We start from the raw sequence: 21,642 nt of genomic DNA, 5'->3' as shown, positions 1-21,642 counted from the left end.
ACCCCCTTTTGCCCATTGCAGAGGAAATTGAAAAAAGTTAATTTTCTAATGTCTTGATTGCTTTCATGTTACCATACATTTTAGAGTGGCTTGAAGACAGAAGACTGTCTGAATGGATTTTTGGGTGGATTGCCTTAGATACCCCCACAAGGGGAACTATTCTGCAGATACTGCCATAGTGCTGGCACCTTATAAGCATGCAAGAGGAGAAGAAAGCTTCTATGTGTACACATATATGTACAGGGCTTTAAACTTTATTTTTACCCAAAAGGCTTTTTATGTACTGTATAGTCACTTATGCTGCAGCAAGCTAGTAGTACATTCTTACTTTTAAAAATATTAATGTCTTTTCTATCCCCTCTCCCCCATTTAGCTTGGCGATACAAAGCTCCTCAGCAAGTTGTATTTGTTGAAAAGCTGACAAAACTTGTTGTGAGTCAGCTGCCCAACTTCTGGAAGCTCTGGGTTTCTTATGTGAATGGAAGTTTATTCAGTGAGGTATGGATTCTTCTATGTAAAGACTTACTAGTAACAAAGGTCTGTAATAATTGTATTTGAAGTACTATATTTCACTGGTAGAAGTAACAACTTATATTAGTAAGAGTTTTTTCTTTTTAAAATAACAAAAGCATACAGTGGAATTACGTTAAACTCTGACAGTGGGGATTGTGTCTGTGGCCGTGTCTGTATTCCAGTTGCTGGACTCAATTATATCTGTGTACTTTCACCTCTTACTCATAGCTGGCCCTTCACTGGTGATCTGAAGAAATAGCACATTGCATGAAGGGTAGAGATATGTAAAAGGCAGAGTCATACAGAAAAAATATTGTTTCTTTTCTTTGGAAAAGGAGTACTCATTTCTTGAGTTTTAAGTATTTGGAAGTGAGGTTAGTTCAAGACCAGAGTTGCAAAATAACCAAGGCACAGAGCAGACTTCATGGATGCATTACAGGGAGTCAGGCCTGGAAGGTTAGTCAGCTGCAACTACCTGTGCTACTACTCCTTCTTGCTCAGATGATCTGATTTTTCCAAATCGTGCAAATATAATCCTGATAATCCATGAAGGGGAAAAACAAAAGTAATTATGACACATGCTGTTTTTATATGCACACTATTAACAGATTTTGAAAAGATACCTCTCAATCAATTTTTGTTAATTTTGTGGTATACTGTATTCTGCTGTGTTTAAATTCTGAAGTCATCACGTCTATCTACTGTTCTTTGCAGCTTTAGTAGAAAAAACAAAAGTATTTGAAAAAGAGCATTTGGAAGCTAATCTTATTTTCCATTCCTCTAACCAAAGAATTAATTTATTGATTTATTGCTGCTGTTTGTAAATCACCAATATACTTTTTTCATATGATGATGCTAGTAGGTAATATAGCCCTTTAGATGTTGAATATAATGTACAGAGCATTATAACTCCAGTGAAATAGATGCTATATTTAATCCTCGTTTTACATTATAAAAATCAAAAAGTTACGACATTTACGCATAATGTGCAGTGAAGGAAGTAAAATCAAGAATAAACCTTAGTACTGTTGACTTTCACAAAAATAATTTATTTCATAAGGGAAATTATAACCTTTGTTATTGACACCAGTACTGTAGAAAATTAAACTTTACAAATTCACCTCGTAAGTTACTGTGTTCTTTTTTTTCTGTGTACAATGAAATAGAAAGCAGTTTCTAGAGTAATGAAGACTTGAACTGTAAACAAGGCTAAGAAATCCTGCTCATGAAAATGACTGCAAGTGGAAAATGTAGTGATCTTCTGTCCTGCCTGAACAAAACATTGTTTCAGTGTTAAAGTTAAAAAGCCAAAAGATGTAGTTTTGTTTTTAGTCCGTAAGGTACATATGCTCTTCTGTTTGGGCCTAATTCTGAACTTCTGAGAAATTAATCCCCATACATTTGATTTCTTCCACTCCTTTGGTCATTACAGAAGACCCCCAAGTTCTTGGGGAGACAGAAAGGAATTCATTCCTCCTGTGTGTTCTGCATGCCACAGTCAATTAAGGATGAGTGGGAGGAGGGGGTGACATAAGATGGAAGACTCCTAGAGCACCTAAGAGTATCTGTCATCACAGTGCGTTCAAGACTGAAAGTTTGTTTTGCTGTCAGAAACAGTACAGATTTTAATTGTCCACAAAGTGAATACTTTTACCATTGCATTGCTTGCTGTTTATCATCATTCAGGAAGCAAGGCGATTGCTACAGTGTTTTAAGAAACATCCTATAAAATGGCATACAGGATTATTTCAGTTAGCTTATTTAAGTCTTCAAGACATTTTAAAACTGTAGAAAGAAAATCTGAAATATGCATTTCAAGATGTATTTTATTTTGTTCAGTTTGTAGGGTTTTGGTGAGGAGGGGGTTCTTTTTAGTTCTGAAAGGTAAACTGTATGCCTTAAAATATTGTCAGTTAAGATGTATGTGGTATTTCAACAGTTTGAGAAGTTGAGTTCTTTGAATCACTCTAGGTGAAGTCACAAATGTAAGTAGTAACCGTTGATCTTACCACAAGATAGTTTTGGTCTCTCTGCACAGGAAAGGTTTAAGATGGGTCTTCAGCAAAACCACTGAAAAAAAAGAAGATATCAAAAATCTATGAATTGCTCTGTTTAATCCAGCTGTAAACCAGTGTGAATTTAAAGCTGCTATCTGAAGTTTCAAGGAATGCAACTTTATTTTCTTTTTAATGCTTTAGAAGAGAGAAGTGGAAGTGAAATGCAGCAATAATTTGAAGATTGTTCTCCTTGTCTGAAATGGTGTAATTCAGAGCTTTAGCATACAAGAGTTTTTATAGCTATGTGTTTCCCAAAACTGTTACGGAGTTTGATGTTTTTCTCTTAATTTTTACTCACTTCAAATTATTTATTTTATCTGAAAAATCTTAAATGCTTTAACTGAGAAACGATTTTGAAAAACACAGCATTTCAAATTAATTCTTTGAAAGTAAACTGATTATCTTTGAGGACTCCTCTGTCATGTTATTGCACTTTCTGTCCAGTAGATGTTGCTGTACAAACATAAAATAGGAGGTATTTTACGTATATAATTCGTTATCTGCACTTCACCTGGGATTTGAAATAACTTTTTCAATGTAATTTACTCTACTGAGATCTTAGCACTCTCCACAGAAGGGTAGAACTACAAACAGGAAGACTATTAGTCAAATCACGTTTTTCTTCAACTGTAACTGTCTCATGCAGTGTACTCACGTTCCTCTGTTCTCAGATAAGTGTCAATAAAGATGCTGCTTATTTTTCAGTCTCTTTTATAATTAGTTGAATTATTTAAAGAGCACTGTAACAAAATACTGTTCCTAAACCAAACAAAAACCCTGCAACCCTCCCCCTCACATCATGCATTTCTAAATTGCCTTCATTCCAAAAATGGTTTCCCACTTCACATTGATGTCTTTCTCTGGTCAGCTTCCATGCTAAAAAATACAGTTTCTTCATGTAAACTTGATGCACAAATAGACTACATATGTTTTAGATCTCACTAAGACTGCAGTGAGAAAACTTTAACCTCAGGCAGTTTGTACTGCTTGAGCTACTCTTATGCTTGTCTCTGACTTGGTCTTAAGCACACATTTCTCCTCAGAATTAAATATTGGACTACTTACCTACAATAACTTGAGTTTATTGAGATATATGTAGTCTTTGCTTAGTGAAATGCCCTGAGTTAATTTTTCTAATTACATCATAAACTCATTGGTTTTCACTTCTTCACTTTGAAACCTCCTTTTTCAGAATTTTTTTAACAGTGGTTATAAGATACTTACCCTTTTCAATTTTCTCATTTTCACAAGACTGCTGAAAAATCTGGTCAAATGGAAAGATCGAAGAAAAATGCTAGGCAAAGACAAAATGATTTCAAGGTAAGTAGTTGGGGGAGATGTGATGGGGAGAACCTTAATTTCTTTTATTTGTCCTTCATGGCAAGATATTTTTGTGTCACCTTGAAAAATAAGATTTCTTAAATAATTTGTGTACCCTCATACCTCCTTCTCCTCTCCTGTCTACCATATGGAGCCACCTGTAAATCTAACTTTTCTACCTGTTGTATGTAGCAAGTACATGGCTGCTTAAGCATCTTGGTACAGATTTTTTCTTGATTTTTCTTCCCCTTCTGATGCAGAAAATGATTCAGGAAGTGATGCATTCTCTGGTAAAACTTATACGTGGAGCCTTGCTTCCATTCAGCCTCAGAGAAGGAGAATTAAGACAGTATGGTGGCTGGGAGATGAAATCTGAACTTTCTGGCCAATGGCTAACACATGTTATCCAGACTGTAAGGTAAATGCATCTCTGGACCCATAAAATCATTCTATTCATGGAATATGTGTGCTTTAGGACAAAATGTTTTGTTCATTGCATTAAATACCCTGCATTTTTAGAACATTAATATTTTCAAAAATAGAGTTGCAAAAAAAATTGCTTATGTGAGATTTAGGATTCCGTATGTAAGTGTAATTAAAGGTGTCTCATGGTATAGTCTCATTACATAATAATATATTCATGTTTTCCCACAGCATCTTATCAAAAAGTTTGAATTAAATACTTGCCTGGCACAGCATAGAGCATAGAGACTCAGTGAATGAAACACAGTTTGATTCTTTAGGGTGGAAAGCAATTATCTGCTGCATTTGCTACATCTTTCCGTCTTTGCCAAAATGGGTGAAAATATCATGGTTTGCATTGTAATTATTCTTAGAGCATAATTAACCAATACAGTTGTTTAATGGAAGGTGATAGTCCTGCTTATAATGTCATTCTGCTTAGATTTTTTTAAACATTGATAATGTACCTTTCATTAATTCAAAATGACTCACTAATACACAGAAATTGCTTGCATATTTCTATAGGGCCTACAAGAATTGTCATTATCTTTTGAAAAGTTACTACTCTTTTGAGAAATACCTGGGCATGATACTATACTTTTTATCTCGAGTTTTCAAAGCAGGTAACAGGAAAAGCACAGATGAAGAAAAGAAAGGGGTATAATCATGTATAGATACTCTTGGTGCTAATGGGGTGATACATACCTGTTTAACATACCTGTCAAGTCTGTTTAACACTTTCGCTCTGTTGTGGCTTAAATTTTCTGTACTCTAACCACGTAGAAAAATGTTTCCACATGAAGTTTGTTATTCTGGCTGAATTTTATGGAATGCTTTCCATTTAAGAAGGAGCTGACTTGATTAAAAGATATAAAGGGGCACCAGTGTTGGCCTTTTATAAGAAGCAAGCCATGAGCTTCACTCAAATTACAAAATTGTAGACTTCAGCACTTGCACATTTGTAACACCGGCTTGGAAATGTAAGCAACGGTTCTCTAAAGTTGAGCTGTGCTCCTGCCATCTGAGCTAAGATCCAGGCTGGGGCTACAGACTATATGAAGACTCTCTTTCAGAGAATCTCCCTTTGCTTTCCGGGCACTACCCTTGTAATGCACAACTGAACTGAGAGCTGGGGAAATCCTTTCTCCCTCCTACTCCTTTCCCCACCTTGTTTTCTTAACGATGGCACTTGAGCAAAGTGGGCTAGACCTTACTGCAAAGTGATCAAAAGTAGAGAAGAAAGGGGGCATCTGGAGAAGAGGAATGGAACATGTAATCATGGCGTACTGATCAGTGATGGCCAGGTCAGAAGTTCATGCAAGTGCTGCAAGTGCATTAATTTTCAAGCCCCCACACTTTGACAATCTGACAAAATTCTTGTGACTCACTAATGATGAAAGTAGGCTGTTTCCAAGAGGAGTCTACATATTGCCCGCCTGAGACCTTTATTTGTTACAAAGTTATGTAATAGCTTAAGCCTTATTTTCACAGTGCGTAACTAAAAGTCATTGTGAAGCACATGATAGAATTTTACTCTTTTCTGTCATCTCACGAATGATTGACTGTTTTCTGCTTGTATTTAAGAGCCAAGATAAAACTCACAGTATTAAATAACAAGGAGTTGACTGTACATCTGTGTGATCTTAATTTTTCTGCTCATTTGTGAGTCTCACACAGCTGATGTCACACATACATATTTGTGTGTATCACACAGGTGGTAGCACTGTCTTTCTTGTACCCTATCCTGTCATTGCCCAGTATTAATAGGTTTTAGAGAATAAATTAAACTATGCAATCAAGTGAGCCATTGCTGACAAGACTTTTTTCTTACAATAAAGGTAAAAAATGTATGTATTTGTTAAGGTGTATTGTAAGAGGATAAAGGAAGATCTTAGGGATGTGACAGCTGTTTGCTCAATGGAATCAACTCTAAAGTACAGGGCTTCTGTGCAGGCTAAAGTAACTTAAATTTCTCTCAGATGGGTCTTTACATTCTGTTGCCTGGCTGGCTGTGATAGTACAGAGTTATCTAATCTACTAATTCAGTGGTTCTGCTGGTGGAGAGCATCCTGCTTAATGGTGGGGGTTTGTTGGTTTGTGCCCAATACCAGGGGTATGGAACTAGAGCCTACAGGTGGATGATTGGAAATGTTGCACTTGTTTGCTTTCTGGCATCCTATTCCTCCACCTTGGCACTTTCTATTATCTGTATTTTCCTCAGTATTAGCAGTAGGGCAGATGGCAGTGACTGCTTTTGAATTGTCCTTGCTTACATACCCAGGAGTTGGATAAAAGCAGTGAACTCTGTGCCCCTGACTAAGTCTGAGCATGACTGCAGCATTTTAGTTGAAAGCTGAAATGCTAATTATTGCAAGCAGCTGCTGTGTTACTATTTCTAAAGGGGAAAAAAACGGAAGTTAATGTCTCCATCCTCACCTGTAGTATCACTGATTTGTGCCTGGTCAGAGTTGGAAGCAAAACAGTGAATTAATTTACTCTGCACATGGTGTATTAGCTGTATTTTGGCTCCTTGAATATGTATATTCTTAGTAAACTGGTGCACCACCACATCACCATTTCTGGCAGCTTAATTTCTGTTACTGTTTTCATGCAAGTAAAAAAAATCTCAGAAACCCAGTTGTGGATCTTGTATTAGGCATTCACCTAAAAAAAAAAAAAAAAGGTTGTTTCTACTCCAAAAGGACTATTGTTGGATCATAGGACAGGAGATCAAGCAGGAAAGTGCAAGAAGACGGTAGAAAAAGGTGGCATGTTGCTGTGATGACATTGTAATCTTAGAGAAAAATAAATCTGCATTTACAATCTTCTCATTTAAATAAATAATTAATCTTCTCAGAATGGGATAATTGATTTTCAAAGATACACTGAGAATGGAGCTGTTGCATTTATATATGCAGAAAATGTCTGAAAAACTCAGTGTAGTTGTATCAGTGTGAAAAAACCTTCAGGTTTATACTTCTGTCTAACTTAATTTGTTTTCCAGGCTAAGTTCTGAGTCTCTTACTGCCCTCGAGATACCCAATGACATGCTTCAGATCATCCAGGATCTTGTTCTGGACCTTCGTGTGCGTTGCATTATTGTGACCTTACAACACACAGCTGAAGGTAATAGATGGCTGCAGGTCCCCTCGCTCACTGTCATTCTTTGTGCCTCTAATTAGGCCAAACCATGTTCTGAAAGATAACCGTGTTTATTACAGATGAGGTAGTGGCAGTGGACTCACCTGGTTACGTAGTCCCTCACAAGAGTTACTCAAATACCTCATTTTTCTGCCAGAAATAAGTTCTTTATTGTTTCTCAGAAGTAAGTATTTTCTTCCCTCAGTTCAATAAATAGAGTAGGTCAGACTTGTTTCTTTTGGGTTGAAACAGTTCTACAACACAAGTGATTTATTTCACGATGCAGCTTTTCCATGTTGGAAATGTAATTTATTTTCTTTCTTGAGGTTTTCTATAACATGAAGAATTAAATAAGCAATGTCTCATCCCCAAGGACAAAAAAAAAAAAGCCCAAAAAAAGCAATCCACAGGGCTTTATAAAGTATTTTAGCTGTGTGGTTTCCAGGGCTTTTACTAACATTGTAATCCCCAGGGTTTCCTGCTGTGTACACAACTTTTGCCATAAATGTCTGGATTGTGAAGACCAGTAACATATTCTCTGCATCTAATGCCATCAGAGGCCATTCTTCTTGCTGTCTTGTATTCAACTCGGAAACCTAAATTTCAGTGAAGTAGATCTCCTAGAAATAAATGTCTCCTAAAATCAAGGCAGATTGATCTACTAATTCTCTTAGCAGGGCCATGGGTTTTTTTTCGCAGAAGACTACTTACCCCTGACATTAAAAAAAATAGGGCTTTTTAATATTGCAATTTAATCACTTTTAATTTTTAACATACGATTTTATGTAGGCTAAGAGTTTTACTCTAGGCTTAAGTATGCCAAGCATAGGTGGCTATATCAAGCAAGTTTTTAAACATTTGGTGACAACAAATCATTAGTCATCTATGGTTTATTTTTAACAGTATTGATTTGGACTGCATTCTTGACTCTTGTTTTATTAAATCCCATTTCACAGTTAACATTATTTTTCTTCATTAATATCAAGCAAGCTGTCTGAATAAGTTCATAATTTGTCTTGTCTCCTTAAAAATCTGTAAAGTATTGTCACTATTTCAAATTTCACATAAAGTATGAGAAAGTCTTTTTTCTTTTCCTCCCTTAGCGCAATTGAGTTCAGTTGTTTTTTCTTGATGGCTTAAGAGAATGTTTCTGTTAATTGTGACATGAGGATGGTCTTATTGGTCTGACTTATTCCTCTGTCTAGGATCTGTGTCTGTTTCCTCAGATGTCCTGCTATTTCAAAGGAAGGAAGTATTTAGCTCTCAACCATTTTCTTGACAGTCCTCATCTTATCCAATCTCTCAGCTACCTACCTAGCTTCTCCAGCACAATCCAGAGAGCTCCAATACATGAACAATGATGTAAAAATCTGTTTTGTTACTGGTTTTACCTACTTTTTGCATCATGGCAATAGCCCAGTTCTTTGTTCAGGTGCAGAGTTTCTGCTCCATATGTTCCGATTGTTTGCTACACGTTCTGTGTAGGAAAAACTCTAGTGGTAGTCTGCACCTTAGTTTTTAATACAAGCAATTCATAGTTTTCTTTCTTGAATCAAAAGAAAGCATATCCCTAGAGAAGCTGCTATGTGTTATTGGTTGGAGAACATAACTCTCTTTTGTGTAGCCATAACAGCAGCCTTCCTTGGCCACTGCTTCCATCCCCTATCAGTGAAGAGTTCTGTGTGTTGGCTATAGCATCAAACAGGAGGAAAGATGCCTGCTTGTATCATAACTCTCATTCCATACTGCTGCATTGCATTCCTTATCTGTGGGCCCCCTTTTTTTTTTTCTTTGCCTACTAAAGAAAATTGTACTTCTGGAATGTATTTAAGATAGTGAGGATTTTTTTCTGCACATGGCCAGGTAAATTGAACCCGTGAAAAAACTCTTATTATTAACAAGTAATGGATATTCTCATGGAGCTATGTAAATCTGTCTCAGAAGTAGCTATATCTGCAATATGTAAGTCACAAAGGCTCCTCCTGGACTTGAATTTAACCTCTCTAAAATCTCCAAAATATTACTGAAGTGCTGATATAAACTTCAGTCTCATCTCTTGCTGCATGTTTTAAGTTGGTAAAGACATTCAGATGTAATTAAATATTCAGATGTAGTTAAAATATTCATTAGAGCACTTTAGCTTTTCAAATATGATAAACCTGCCCACGCACAGGGGTTTTTTTGTTGTCTTAAGATACACACCATATACACATGCTGGCCCTGAGAGGCAGTCTATGTTCTTTCCCCTCCTGTATGTGGTCACTGGTCATAAAGGTCATGAAAGAGAAATTATCTGAATGCCGGACCAGACGGGGAGTTTACATGAATATATTTGACTGGAATTTGATGAGCAGTGAAATACGAGAAAGAAATTTGGTGGGGTTTATATTTGTGTTAGCTAAGAACAGAATACAGAAGCCAGCAGCCACAAAAACATGTAAAGGCTGACCAGTGCAGTCTAAACCCTTGGAAGAGTATCAACTGAATTAAGTAGAAAAGTGAACAGAGTAATTATTCTGCACAATCCCTTAATGCCTTTTATCCTCACTGAGCCTATACTTCCGTGACAGTTGCGGAGTATGACTCTATAACTAAGCTTCTTAATTTAGCTACAGAAAGCACTAAGATTTTGAAGATACCTTTCAGTAAGCATTAGTTATCCACTTTTCTTGGATTTTTAGAAGAGATGGTAATTCACTGAAATTTTTGTTCATTTAAAAGGGAGTTTCATGATGTGCAGGCACTTCTGATGAGCAATTTCTGTGTGGGAAAACTGTATGTCAAAGCTCCACAAACTGCACACAGTTCATCTTTGTTCTGTTTACACTTCAGTTAAGCCCAAAACACAGTGGTGATGCACAGTGTGTGCCATGAATAGATGAACTGTGTTTTTATAGTGCATAAGTTTTGGATTCTCATCCCAATAAATAGTTATGTAGTAAGCCTGTATAAGTTAACACCTTCTGGGTAGTGGAAGACAGTGCCTTTCGCATCTGCATTCCTGTACTTTTGAAGAAAATCTAGCACCATTTATCCTTGACCATGAGTGGGCACCATGTGCCTCTTTTATAGCTCTGAATATGAACTACATGCTGTCCTTTCTGTCTTTGCTGAAATGCTAGGCATTTGTTCTTTCATTTTTAATTAAGAGCTAGAGCATTATAGACTATATGAGACTTGGGTTCTCAGTTGAAGTATTTTATACTGTGATTAAAAATTTTCAAAATAAAAACAAACCCAAAGCCTTCACCATATTCCTTTAATTCTAAGCTTTCCAGTAAACTATGTGCTTTGTCCAAGTCCTGCCATGTATCATAGATGTGCTTCTCTATGTGGTGTCAGCAGCACACCGTGTGAGTTCCATTCTTAGTCATTTGAGAGTGCTGAAGGCTTTGAAGCTTGTAGTGCTGTTTGCTTGTATACCTAGTCATTGCAGTTCCTGTGTATGTGGTTTTCAAGTTCAAGGAGTTTTTAATAATTAAAATTTATACCTTCTCTCCCCACCCCCCCATCCCATGTTTCCCCAATTACTCTGTCCTACAGATATAAAGAGATTAGCTGAAAAGGAGGACTGGGTTGTTGACAATGAAGGTTTGACATCATTGGTGGGTATAGTGTCTTGTAGGCACTTTCTTTGCTGGATTTTTTCTTTCTTTTGCATGTGTAATGAAGGTGATTTCTGTATTCTCCAAAATTTAGATTACTTTGGACACTTTATCTGTGTGTGCATACTGGTGTCTGTGGTTTTATTAAAATATGAAAATATGGGAAGGTAATTTTTTTTTAATTGTCTGAATGGTTGCCTCTTTGGATGGTTTAATGGAGTAAAAAATCATACTTGAGGTCACAAGTTCAGTTCACATCAAAATGCTTCATAATTTAGTAGGCACACTACCATGGAATTGGTCTGTAGCTAAATAAAGAGGTCACTTATAAGTTATAATGAGAAATTTAACTGAAAAGAAGCTAATTTAGGATGTTGCCTACATGCAAACAACCAGTGACTTGAAACCAAATTCAGATAAATTAGTGAGATGCTTTCTGGAAATAAACAGTAATGAGTAATGCCTAAAACACAGCAAGCACGTTGTAGGTGTGACTTAAATACAATCTGCAAAAGCAAAAAAAGGCCTGTGAGAGGGAGAGTTGCTTTGTGTATGTTATCTAAGGGAATGCTCCACAGACTTTTTTAGTTCTTACTGGCTTCTATAAATATGTATTTGAAGTTGAGTAGGAGGACATTAAGCAGTCACAATATGCACACCGTAGGAAGGAGTGTTGTTGTCAGTTGTAGTACTATAACTAGATTTACAGCTTCTGGTCTTGATTTCTGTTGCTGCTGCTTTGGGCAAGTCCCTTAACTTTTCAGTTTGTCACTATGCTCATCTGCTGAATGAAGGTGAGGGGAAGGTTCTTCCACAGAAGTGTTGTTTCTTTATGCTTGTGCTCTTGCCTAACACATCTTTATTTAAAAAATGCTTAAGTCATTTTTGTGCTTAGAAATCATTCCTTGTATACAGTACTTCACTAAGATACCTTTTGAGGCCATGGTTGAAACATGCCAAATTTTAATGGTGGAAGCCAACTGTGTTTTGTCATATAACAAGATTATTTATCTACTAAAGTAGAGTTCATTGGGGTAATATTAGAGCAAAAGTTAATCAATATAAAAAAGGGCCAGGCAGTCTCTTTAGGGACATTTTAGGCTCGAGGTAGAAACTGTATTTTAAGTTTGTAGGAAAGGTTGAAGACCCCTTTAGCATTTATATTCCAGGTAAAAGATAACAGTGAGATACAGAACCAGGTTTTCTCAGCTTCATAATAGCCAAAAAATCACTTATCTAAACACTTTTCCTCTCCTGAGATGTGATGTTTTATAGTGTGGAAGCAAAAACCCAAGAGCAACCATTTACTTCTGGCCTTCTTCTTTTAAGGGATCCAAAAATACCAAATACAGATTGTCGTAGTGGCTTTTTTCATTATTTTCATTTTGCCATGTGAGCATCACTTTCCAAATCCACCTCCGCCATTTGCAGAAATAAAAGTTATTCCTAAGCCTAAAGTTGGTGGCATGCCATAAACTATCTACTGAATGAAAAGCAAGTTTACAGGAGTTACATACTTTTTTGTTCACTCCTCATCTAATAAGATGATGTCCCTCTTTTCTGGAGCAGTGACTGCTTCATGTTGCCCTGCGCAACAGGTTCCTGACCAAATACCAGCAGTCAGAGGCATTAAAAAAATAAAGTGTGACTTATCAGGGAAGAGAGAAAGACAAGGAAAAAGTGACTAATGACTGCTGTGAACTTGTTTGCACTTTCAGGATGAAATTGATACATGTTATCCAGACACCCTTATTTCAGGTTTGGAAACTTGAAGGTAACAACAGCCCCTCAAACCATTTTTTTGTTCCATTTGAAACAAGCTTCAGTCTGATTTTCTTAGAAACTTTTTGCTGGAATACAATGCAGAAATATTGAACATCCCAGGTGAAATTCTATCCACCTTGGATCAAGGAGTGGAGGAGGGTGATTGTCTACAGGCATCTGTAATGCTACCATGAAAAGCTCTAAAAATCTTTCATAAGCCTTTTATATGAGGCTGCTTGTTGTAAAAGTCTCTCATTCAGATAAAAAAATGTACATTGATCTGTGGTAATAATTCTGTAGATAATGTACATACAAAAGCACATCACTATGAAAGGAGCCTCTGGTAATACATGAAGTGTGATTTTTCTTTTTTTTCCTCCTGCCCCTTGTTTGGGATAATTTGGACATAAAGAGCTTACTATATACCTTGTAAGTTATGTATTTGCGTATTGTATATTTAATGTGCTTATCTACAGCTAACAACTCGTTTGACTTTCAGCCATCCCAGTTTGAACAGTGCATTATTCATTCCTTGCAATCTCTTAAAGCTGTGTTGGACTGCAAACCTGGAGAAGCCAGTGTAAGTTTTGATTTATGTTTTCATTTTTGTTGTTCTTCTGAAACCCAATGAGAAGAGCTTTCAGAGAATGATCCAAGGATATAACTTTCCTCTTTATTTTTTTTCCATGTACACCTTTTCACTTGTGCTAGCTTTTAGACTTTTGTTTGTGCTTCATTTGTTCTGGGGTGGATGGAACCTGTATTTAAATCCTTAAAGCTGCTCTTCTGGAAAAACAAGTGCTATTCATGTAATTTTCAGATAGTAGTAGACATTATATCTAAAATAAAAAAGGGAGAGGCCATTTCTAGGAGTTACTCTTCACTTGATGTTGGATCCAAATTACTTGAAGAACTTAAATTCAGGGAGTTTTTTCCCATCTACTCAGTACCTTGAGGCCCTGATTGATTGAAACATTCATATTTTCTTCCTGGTTTCAGTGTTTTAAGGAAGTTTAACACTTTTCCAAATTCCCCTGGGGCCCTGTGTATAGATATTGTTTCTCTCTCCTCATTTACATTAATCTTTCTGATTAGCTTATCTTCTCATTTCTTAATTGAACATTATTCAAAAGAATCTGCAGTGAATTCACCTGCGTGAGGAATCCTCCTTTTTAAGACACAGAAACCTTGAAATATCCTGGGAGCATTTGCTGCAATTCCATTAATTCCAACAATGACACATACCACATGTACTGTGACTTCCTTCCTTTTACTATGTTATCTCCTCATGCTTATCAAACTTTTTACTGAGACTTGCATTGTCTCTCCCATTTTTAGGATGGAGAAAAAAAATTGAAATTGATCCATAAAAAAACATTGTCCCAGCAGCCATTCCTTTAATTGTGTCATCTCTTTAGGGATAAGTTACTCAGGCCTTCCTTGAGAACATGAAGTTGTTCTGCTAAAATAATACGCTTGCATCCTCAGGTTTTCCAGCAGCAGAAAACACAGGAGGATGTGTGCCAGCTAAGCATTGGGATCATGCAGGTAACTCGAGCACTTTGAAGTACAAAACTGTCAACGCAAGCGGCAATCAAAAATAATCAAAAATGTGTCGTACCTTACTCACCTCTCTAAATGTGGCTTATGTTGATGACTGTGTTATTCCTCTGGTACACTGGGATTCTGAGAAATGTTTGACTTTGAAAGTAGATAGAACTTATTAGCTCAATCCAGTGATTGCAAATGCTCAGAGAGTAAGTGACATATTCAAGTTTTTTACTGAATGTAAGATTTGTTCAAGATTTTACTGAAAATTGATACCTCCTGAGCTGATGCCATCTAACATCTATACACTGCAGTGAGGAGAAAAATGCTGGTTTTCATCAGCTGAAGATCTGGCTTTTAATTTTTGTAGCAGAAAAGAAGTGTTCTTCATAACAAAATCTGATTTTTAAAAATTTATTTGAAATTAGGTAATAGCATTCTTTAGGTTTTTGAACCATTTTAATAGTCTCCTTGAATAAGAAATCATGAGCCAAAACAACAAAAGTATTATAGTGAGACTTCTGCAATTTTTACTTGGGATCCGCTGTTCAGATTGAGCACATGAAAACTGTTAACCATGCTAATCATAAGATTATCACTACATAATTTTAGAAATGCATCAGGAAAATTACTTATCAGGATTAAAATTACTGTGTTTTCCTACCAGTAATCTATGATGCATGCAAAATAGAAAATAGGTATTAAAATTTGTTACTAAACATTACTGTATTTATGTAAGGTTTAAGACAAAGCAAGGTGATGATGATTGCTCTGCTTTTATTGAGTACAGTAAAAGTGAATTTGAGAGCTTTCCTTTAGTTCTGTCAGAAAATTTAGATCTTGCTGTATTATTTCCTAGGGCTTTATAGATTGTTTGGAGCAACTGAGCACCAAACCTGATGGTGACATAGATACATCACAGTAAGTAAAAATAAATAAGATTTACGTGTAGTATTCTGCAACTCTGTGTGCAAATCTTAAATTTCACTGGGTGTGTGGTTTTATCCCTTCTGTATTTCGTGTTTCTTGCGAATATTTTGCCTCTGAATAGTGATGCTTTGAAATAAGAGCAGGTACTTTTTATGTCAAAACACTGTGGCATCGTGTAATAAAGATCATACAAGATAATTAATATTACTTTACTTACACCGTTTTATTCAGTGACACAAGTAGTGTGCTGGTGAAGCAAATGTGTTGGTTTTGACATGATTTTACATGGAATCAGTTGTACTTGCCACTAAATAACATCCAGCCATGGTGAAACATCCCTTGCCTTTCTTTTCTTCCTATTTTTTTACTGATTGTATTTCTGCTAAATTCATGAAAGTTGTTTGTTCAATATATGTTTATGAGCCACTTATTTTAGAGACCAAAACAAGTCAGAGTAACCTGAGCTTCCAAGAGTTACAAACATTTGTGAAAAGCCAGAGGCTTGGCAAATACAGCAATATGCATCAGGAAGGGAAAATTAACTCTGATTTTAATAAAATTTCTTTTTCTTCTGTTCAGATGACCATTGTCTGGATAGGTGTAAAAACAGAATCTGTGGCAAAACAGAGAAATTGAAAAATGCATTAAGAAGGAAAGGAAAGGTCTGTAGCTAGAACAGTACTATCAGACCACTAAGCTCCTCCTGCAGGCTTTGTGGGCATCTTGGAAAAACTGAACAACATGGGCTGCTTTGTTTTCTGGTGTAAATGGTGTTTGAAACAGGATTGAATTCATTCCTCTTGATTTGAATCCACCACGTATCAATTTTTTTTCATGTATCAAAAGCACTATACTTTTGTATATACTTACTTTTTAAACAATATTCCTAGTCTTTCAGTTGATGTTTCATCTCCAGATTTATTTGGAAGCATTCATGAAGAATCAAGTCTTTCTTCAGTAAGTTTTGCTTCTATATGTAAAAGCTGATGTGAAAATACTGCTCAAAGATACAAGAATGTGCGTCTTTTTATTGTTGCAATATTGTAAATATTGGGGGGTTTATATTATTTTTTTGTAGACAACAATTTTGTATTCTGCAGGCATTTCTCTTGTTGGAAGCACTAGTTTTCATGATACCTTAGTGTACCATGTTAAGGTAACTCATGAAAGTGATTTTTGAAAGTGGGTCCTCAGAAACTAAAACAGCATCACAGAAATCAGTGAAAATAGCACTGCTGTGAAGTCAGCTGAGGATTTGACTTGTGATTTATGACCTTGTTTTAGATTAGAATCAGTCTCTTCATTAGTTACTTTTTAAAACTCACAAAGACACAGATATCCAGTAATACAGTTTCACACAGAAAATTTACTGAGAATAAGTATTAGTTATTTTCTTGGCTTATTTTCTTTTGGGTTTTTAGGAAGTTGGAAAAAGATTTTTAATATTCCTGCCACTTTGGTAAATGTACTTTCTTCCATTTAAGCAGCTGATAAAACAACATAGGTTTTACCTGCAAGACACCTACTGAGAACCTCTTGTGAAATTAATATTCCTTAGTACAGGTTTTAAGAGTTGTCAGAAGCCCAGCTTTGCCTAATTCACAATAAGTATTTCTGCTCTAATAAAGAATCACAAATTGCCAAATACGGGCAAGTTTCTGAATTGTAGACTATAATAACTAGTTCTTTATATAATTTTATTCTTGCAACACATAGATTTGATATTAATTGTTGTCTTGTGACTGGGCCTTCTTCCTATATGTCATAGGTGCAAACACTTTAAAAAAAAGAGTAATAATTTTAGGCTATGTCTGGCTTCCATGGTTCCACGGTATAATTTTCTTATGTAAATCACAAGACATTTTGTTGTCTCTTTCTTGTAGGAGAACAGAGAAAGTGAGTGAGTGGAGTAAGATTGGTGTCTGTGTTTTTTTTAATTCTCATTTTTTGAACAGACTGCATACTCCCTGATTATAACTTGAAGTAGAAGCAACTCTAAGTCTTCGTCATTGTATTACTGAAATAAAAAACTGTCAGGAGTTCTGGGTCTGAAAACCAACACCATTTTTAATCAGATCGGTTCTGTTATGGTGACTTTACTGTCAAATAGTTTTATTTTCAAAATATTTTCTTAGTTTATTTTTAACTTTCACCTGAGGTAGAAAAATAGTTTGAAGTTAAAAAGAAAGAGAAGGGAAGAGGGAAGATCCAATCTATTTAAATAGTAGTTCTGTCTTGTTTGGTTCTTCGTTTGGAAACTGTATCTTATTATATCAAGATCAAGGAAAGGCAATTGTGGTATCTCAGCTCCAGAATGTATTTGACTCCCTTGTAGTTAAAAAAACCATTGAAGGATGGACATAAGTTATAACCACCTAAAATTTCTTCAAACTGCTGAATTTATGTAAAGTAGTTGAGAACCTTCTAGTATTTTAGAGTTGGTGAGTGCATTTGTTCAGGACCTGCTTCCCTTGTTTTAACCAGCTTAATGGGAAAACGAAGATGATCTTCAGTTGATTTTATGATGGTCATAATTTGTAGTGTATTTCTTGAAACAAAGTAAAATCCAGAAACAGCTTCCTGGAAAGCTGTCCAAACCTAACTTTTGTAAAGAAGTCTTAACCACAGTTCTGTATTAGTCACTACTATTCCAATGAATGCTCTGGATCCTATAAAAAGAAGCATTTTGTTCAACATCACACCTGATATTCATTCAGTTCTCAGTAGTTTATTGACAAAACTATTTGCAAACTCTACTTTATTTATGATAATGTTTATTATGCACAGAGAGTCAGTAAAACATTCTATATACAGTTGCAGTGTTGGTTATGCTGATATTTCTTTTTTGAACTGTTACGCTCTTCCTTCTCTTACTTTTTAGGAGCAGAGACTTTTAATTGCACTCAGTAACTGCCGTTACCTGGAACGTCATACTTTCCTAAATATAGCTGAACATTTTGAGAAACATGGCTTCCAAGGTGTTGATAAAATAACTCAAGTAAGTGAGAGCACTGGCATGAAACATTATTGCTTGAAGATATTTATTTGGTTTACCTTCTGTGAAAAGTAGGTGCAAGTGTCCAAACATCCAAAATGACTCCTGGGTGAGCCCTCCACAGATGGATGGGACTACAAGCATTAGTTGGACACAACAACAGGAATATGGTCCTGTGTGTTCATACAAGGCTTAAGTAGTCAGTATAGAAAATGTGAGCTCTTATTCAGGACTTCTGTACTCAATGGCAGAGCTTATCAGATTTCTTAGTAAAGCTGTTTAATGTCACTGCGTTCTCTCAATGCAGAAAGTAAAAGATTGTTATCTCAGGAATATACTTGATAAATTATTTCATCTGGAAATCTGCATTACTGATAGCTCTTGTTCGTAAACTAGTTCACGGGTTTTTTGTTGTGCTTTGGGGGGGTTTTTTGTTGTTTTTTTCTTTTTCGAAGAACGAAAATGTCAAAGTGGGTGGCAGTAGCTGTCTCATTTTCCTGCCTTTTTGTATAGATTAATCACTTCTTATGAGAAATGTTGTGACTTAATCCTTAGGACCATAAAGTTAGTTTATTTACAGAAATATTTGTTGGTTGGAAGTAAAATGTTATCTTTTCCAGTACAGAGTACACTGTTTCACTCAAACTGATTGTTCAACTGTGTAGTACATCCTTAGACCCATTATACCTGAATGTTGCTGAACTTCTACAGACTTAAGTAGTTTTGAATAGCATTTCAAAGGGATTGCTATGATTTGTATGATTAGTATAATATAGAAAATTACTCTGAATATTGCCATTTTTTGCTGCTGAGAGTTGAGCCTGGTACAGTTAGAAGCAGCTAAGACATCTGTTAGTATGTGTTAAACATCCTGCCTTGCACAACCACATCAAAGTATTGCCACTAAAATTTTGGTACATTTATAAATTACCAAATTCAGATGTTGAAGTGGCAGATGGATTTCCAATCTGTGTTAACCCTTTGAAAACTCTGACTGGTGCAATACTGCATGATTGGGACACATCAATGGGTAATGCTGGGGGAATTTGGATAATTAGATAGTCATCATAAGAGGGCAGTTTTTGAGCCCTTTATTAATTTTAAATGAGGATGGAAGCTCACAGATTTTTAGAGGGGGGTGGGTTGATTGTTTCAGTTTTTTGTTCTATCACCTAAACTTCTGAAAGTTTTTAATTTATTTATTAGATTAAAAAGTTGTAATAAAGAATTGGCTAGTATACTAAAGTATACTTTTAAATTCTGTCAGCTATATAAATTTAATTTTAAAGTGAATTTGGTGGTGTGTTTTAGTAAAAAATGATCTGTTCTTACACTGGGCCGTTTTTTTTAAAATTGCCTTTGTTGGTAGGGAAATTGTTATTATCTAATATTCTGAAGTACAGAAATTCTAAATGGTAGCCAAGAACATTTCCTTACATTCTATATGATTTTTTCAATTTTTTGTCTTAGTGTGCCAAGTGCAAAATTATGTAAAGCAGCCAAACATTACACTGTGCTTTTAGCACATGCTACCTTGGCACACACTCATGACTTTTGTACTTCTCTGTGGAGATTCTTTAATTCAACTTATCATCAGTTTAGTCATGTAGGAAGTAGGAAAAAAAGATCTATCCTACAAAATTCATCCAGCTTATTGATTAAGCTTCTGAATAAAATTGTTTTCACAGTGCTAATAATTAGAAAACATCAAAGGGTAGAGGCTCAAAATGGTTTTGATGCAAGAATTGAAAACTGTAGTCACAGAGATGTTCATAGCAGAAAGACAGCAATGTGAGAATTTTATATTTTTGTCAGCATTTAGTCCACTTGAGGATCAGGAAAATGGGTATACACAGTGGATATTAAGGAATTCTGCTCTCATTCCTTCCCCCAGTCCTGGGCTCAAAATTACTTTCAGATTAATAGTTCATTCTTTCTTGCAACCTTTCCACTAGCTGAAGAACAAGGTTACCACTATCTTAATTGTGTATTGAACTTGAAACAGGCTGCAAAGAACTTGTATGAAGCCAAAAAAAAAACCTGTAATGAATGTGCAGATGATCTCTTGTAGTGAATGATGGCAAAAGCAGAAGGTGGAATTACTTAATTCTATAATACTGCACTGAGGAACATTGAAACAGTTGTTGGACAGATTCTTTGAATGGGTGCATATTTGCAGGGACTTTGCACTCAAAGTTACTTTTCCCACTAGTTCAAAGCTAAAGAGGAATGGTCTAAGGGTAGTAATTCTCCCTAATCATAAGAAATTGAAGCAAAAAAATGGCTTGAAACCTGTGTAAGAGGAAAAAAAGAGTGAGATTTCTGTAGTTTTTTTAATGTGTTCTTCTTTTTCAAAATAAGCAGTCGGGTAGAAGGAAAAGAAGAAGAAAATAGCGTTGATCTTCTTATGCTGTATAGAAAGCTTTCATTTGGGATAGAGATCCTCTTGTGACAAATCAAAGAAGGTTCATCACTTAGAAAAGCAGGAAAGTTCTGGTGTGTCTTGTCTCTAAGCACCAACTTCACCATCCCAACTTCCTAGCATCAGCTTTGACCTCAGTAACAACTGTTTTCTACTACACTTTTGTGATCTCCTTCCTGAAAGCTTCTCTGCTTCTGTTCCTGACTCAAATATTGCAGTTCCTTTTTCTCTTCATTTAACAATGTAGGCATACCAGAGTAGAGCACAATTTAGAGACATCCCTCTAGTGAATAAGCTTCAACCCTTATTCTACAGTTTGTTGTATTAAATCCTTAGAGAGGAAGGATTTTCTTTTTCTGAATTCCCAGTCTGATCTAGAGATCTGCTTTTAAAGCAGACCTCATTTTTAAACTCCTTTACTTGTGAAAATTATTCATATATATATGTGTGGGTGTGTGGATGCATGTGTGTGTGTGCCTTTTCCCCTAATTGTTGAGGAAAATGAACACTAGTTTAAAAGCTCTATTTTTGTGTTGCTTAAGGTCTTGTTTATAAATAGGTAAATATATTTCAGCAGCAGTAACTTGAGATTTTGATCTTAATTTTTATTTCATTTTATTTGTATTTAGCATCCATTACTATGTTTAGATACTGGTGTTCTACTTCAAGATTTTATGATATGCATTATGTTATAGAATCACTGTAGAAGCTATAATTACAGGGGATACCTATGTTTAATAAAAAGCCTTGTGTAAAATTTAAAGTTGTTCAGATACAGTGAAGAAACTGTCCGTATCCCTTTTGCTTTCAGTGTGGCTAAATTGTGTGAATTACAAAATAATGCATGGAGAGCTGTTAAAGGGAAGGGTTCTGCATATGTTAATG

The 21,642-nt window shown here is 35.7% G+C and overlaps 1 protein-coding gene across 1 annotated transcript in view; it reads left to right on the top strand.

Moving 5' to 3' along the window:
- The window catches only part of EXOC2 (exocyst complex component 2), a 123,543-nt gene that overhangs the window by 65,217 nt on the left and 36,684 nt on the right, over nucleotides 1–21,642 (top strand). Inside the window, exons 13-22 of the mRNA XM_062499341.1 lie at nucleotides 374–498; nucleotides 3,822–3,890; nucleotides 4,151–4,308; nucleotides 7,357–7,478; nucleotides 11,037–11,098; nucleotides 13,362–13,442; nucleotides 14,351–14,410; nucleotides 15,270–15,331; nucleotides 16,231–16,297; nucleotides 18,222–18,338. Coding sequence (XP_062355325.1) covers nucleotides 374–498; nucleotides 3,822–3,890; nucleotides 4,151–4,308; nucleotides 7,357–7,478; nucleotides 11,037–11,098; nucleotides 13,362–13,442; nucleotides 14,351–14,410; nucleotides 15,270–15,331; nucleotides 16,231–16,297; nucleotides 18,222–18,338 — 923 coding nt within the window. The remainder of the gene's footprint in view (nucleotides 1–373; nucleotides 499–3,821; nucleotides 3,891–4,150; nucleotides 4,309–7,356; nucleotides 7,479–11,036; nucleotides 11,099–13,361; nucleotides 13,443–14,350; nucleotides 14,411–15,269; nucleotides 15,332–16,230; nucleotides 16,298–18,221; nucleotides 18,339–21,642) is intronic.

This window comes from Cinclus cinclus, chromosome 1 (assembly GCF_963662255.1).
Source record: "Cinclus cinclus chromosome 1, bCinCin1.1, whole genome shotgun sequence".
In the NCBI taxonomy this organism is placed as follows: Eukaryota; Metazoa; Chordata; class Aves; order Passeriformes; family Cinclidae; genus Cinclus; species Cinclus cinclus.
The sequence above is the reverse complement of the archived record's forward strand: the minus strand, read 5'-3'. Positions and strand labels throughout refer to the sequence as shown.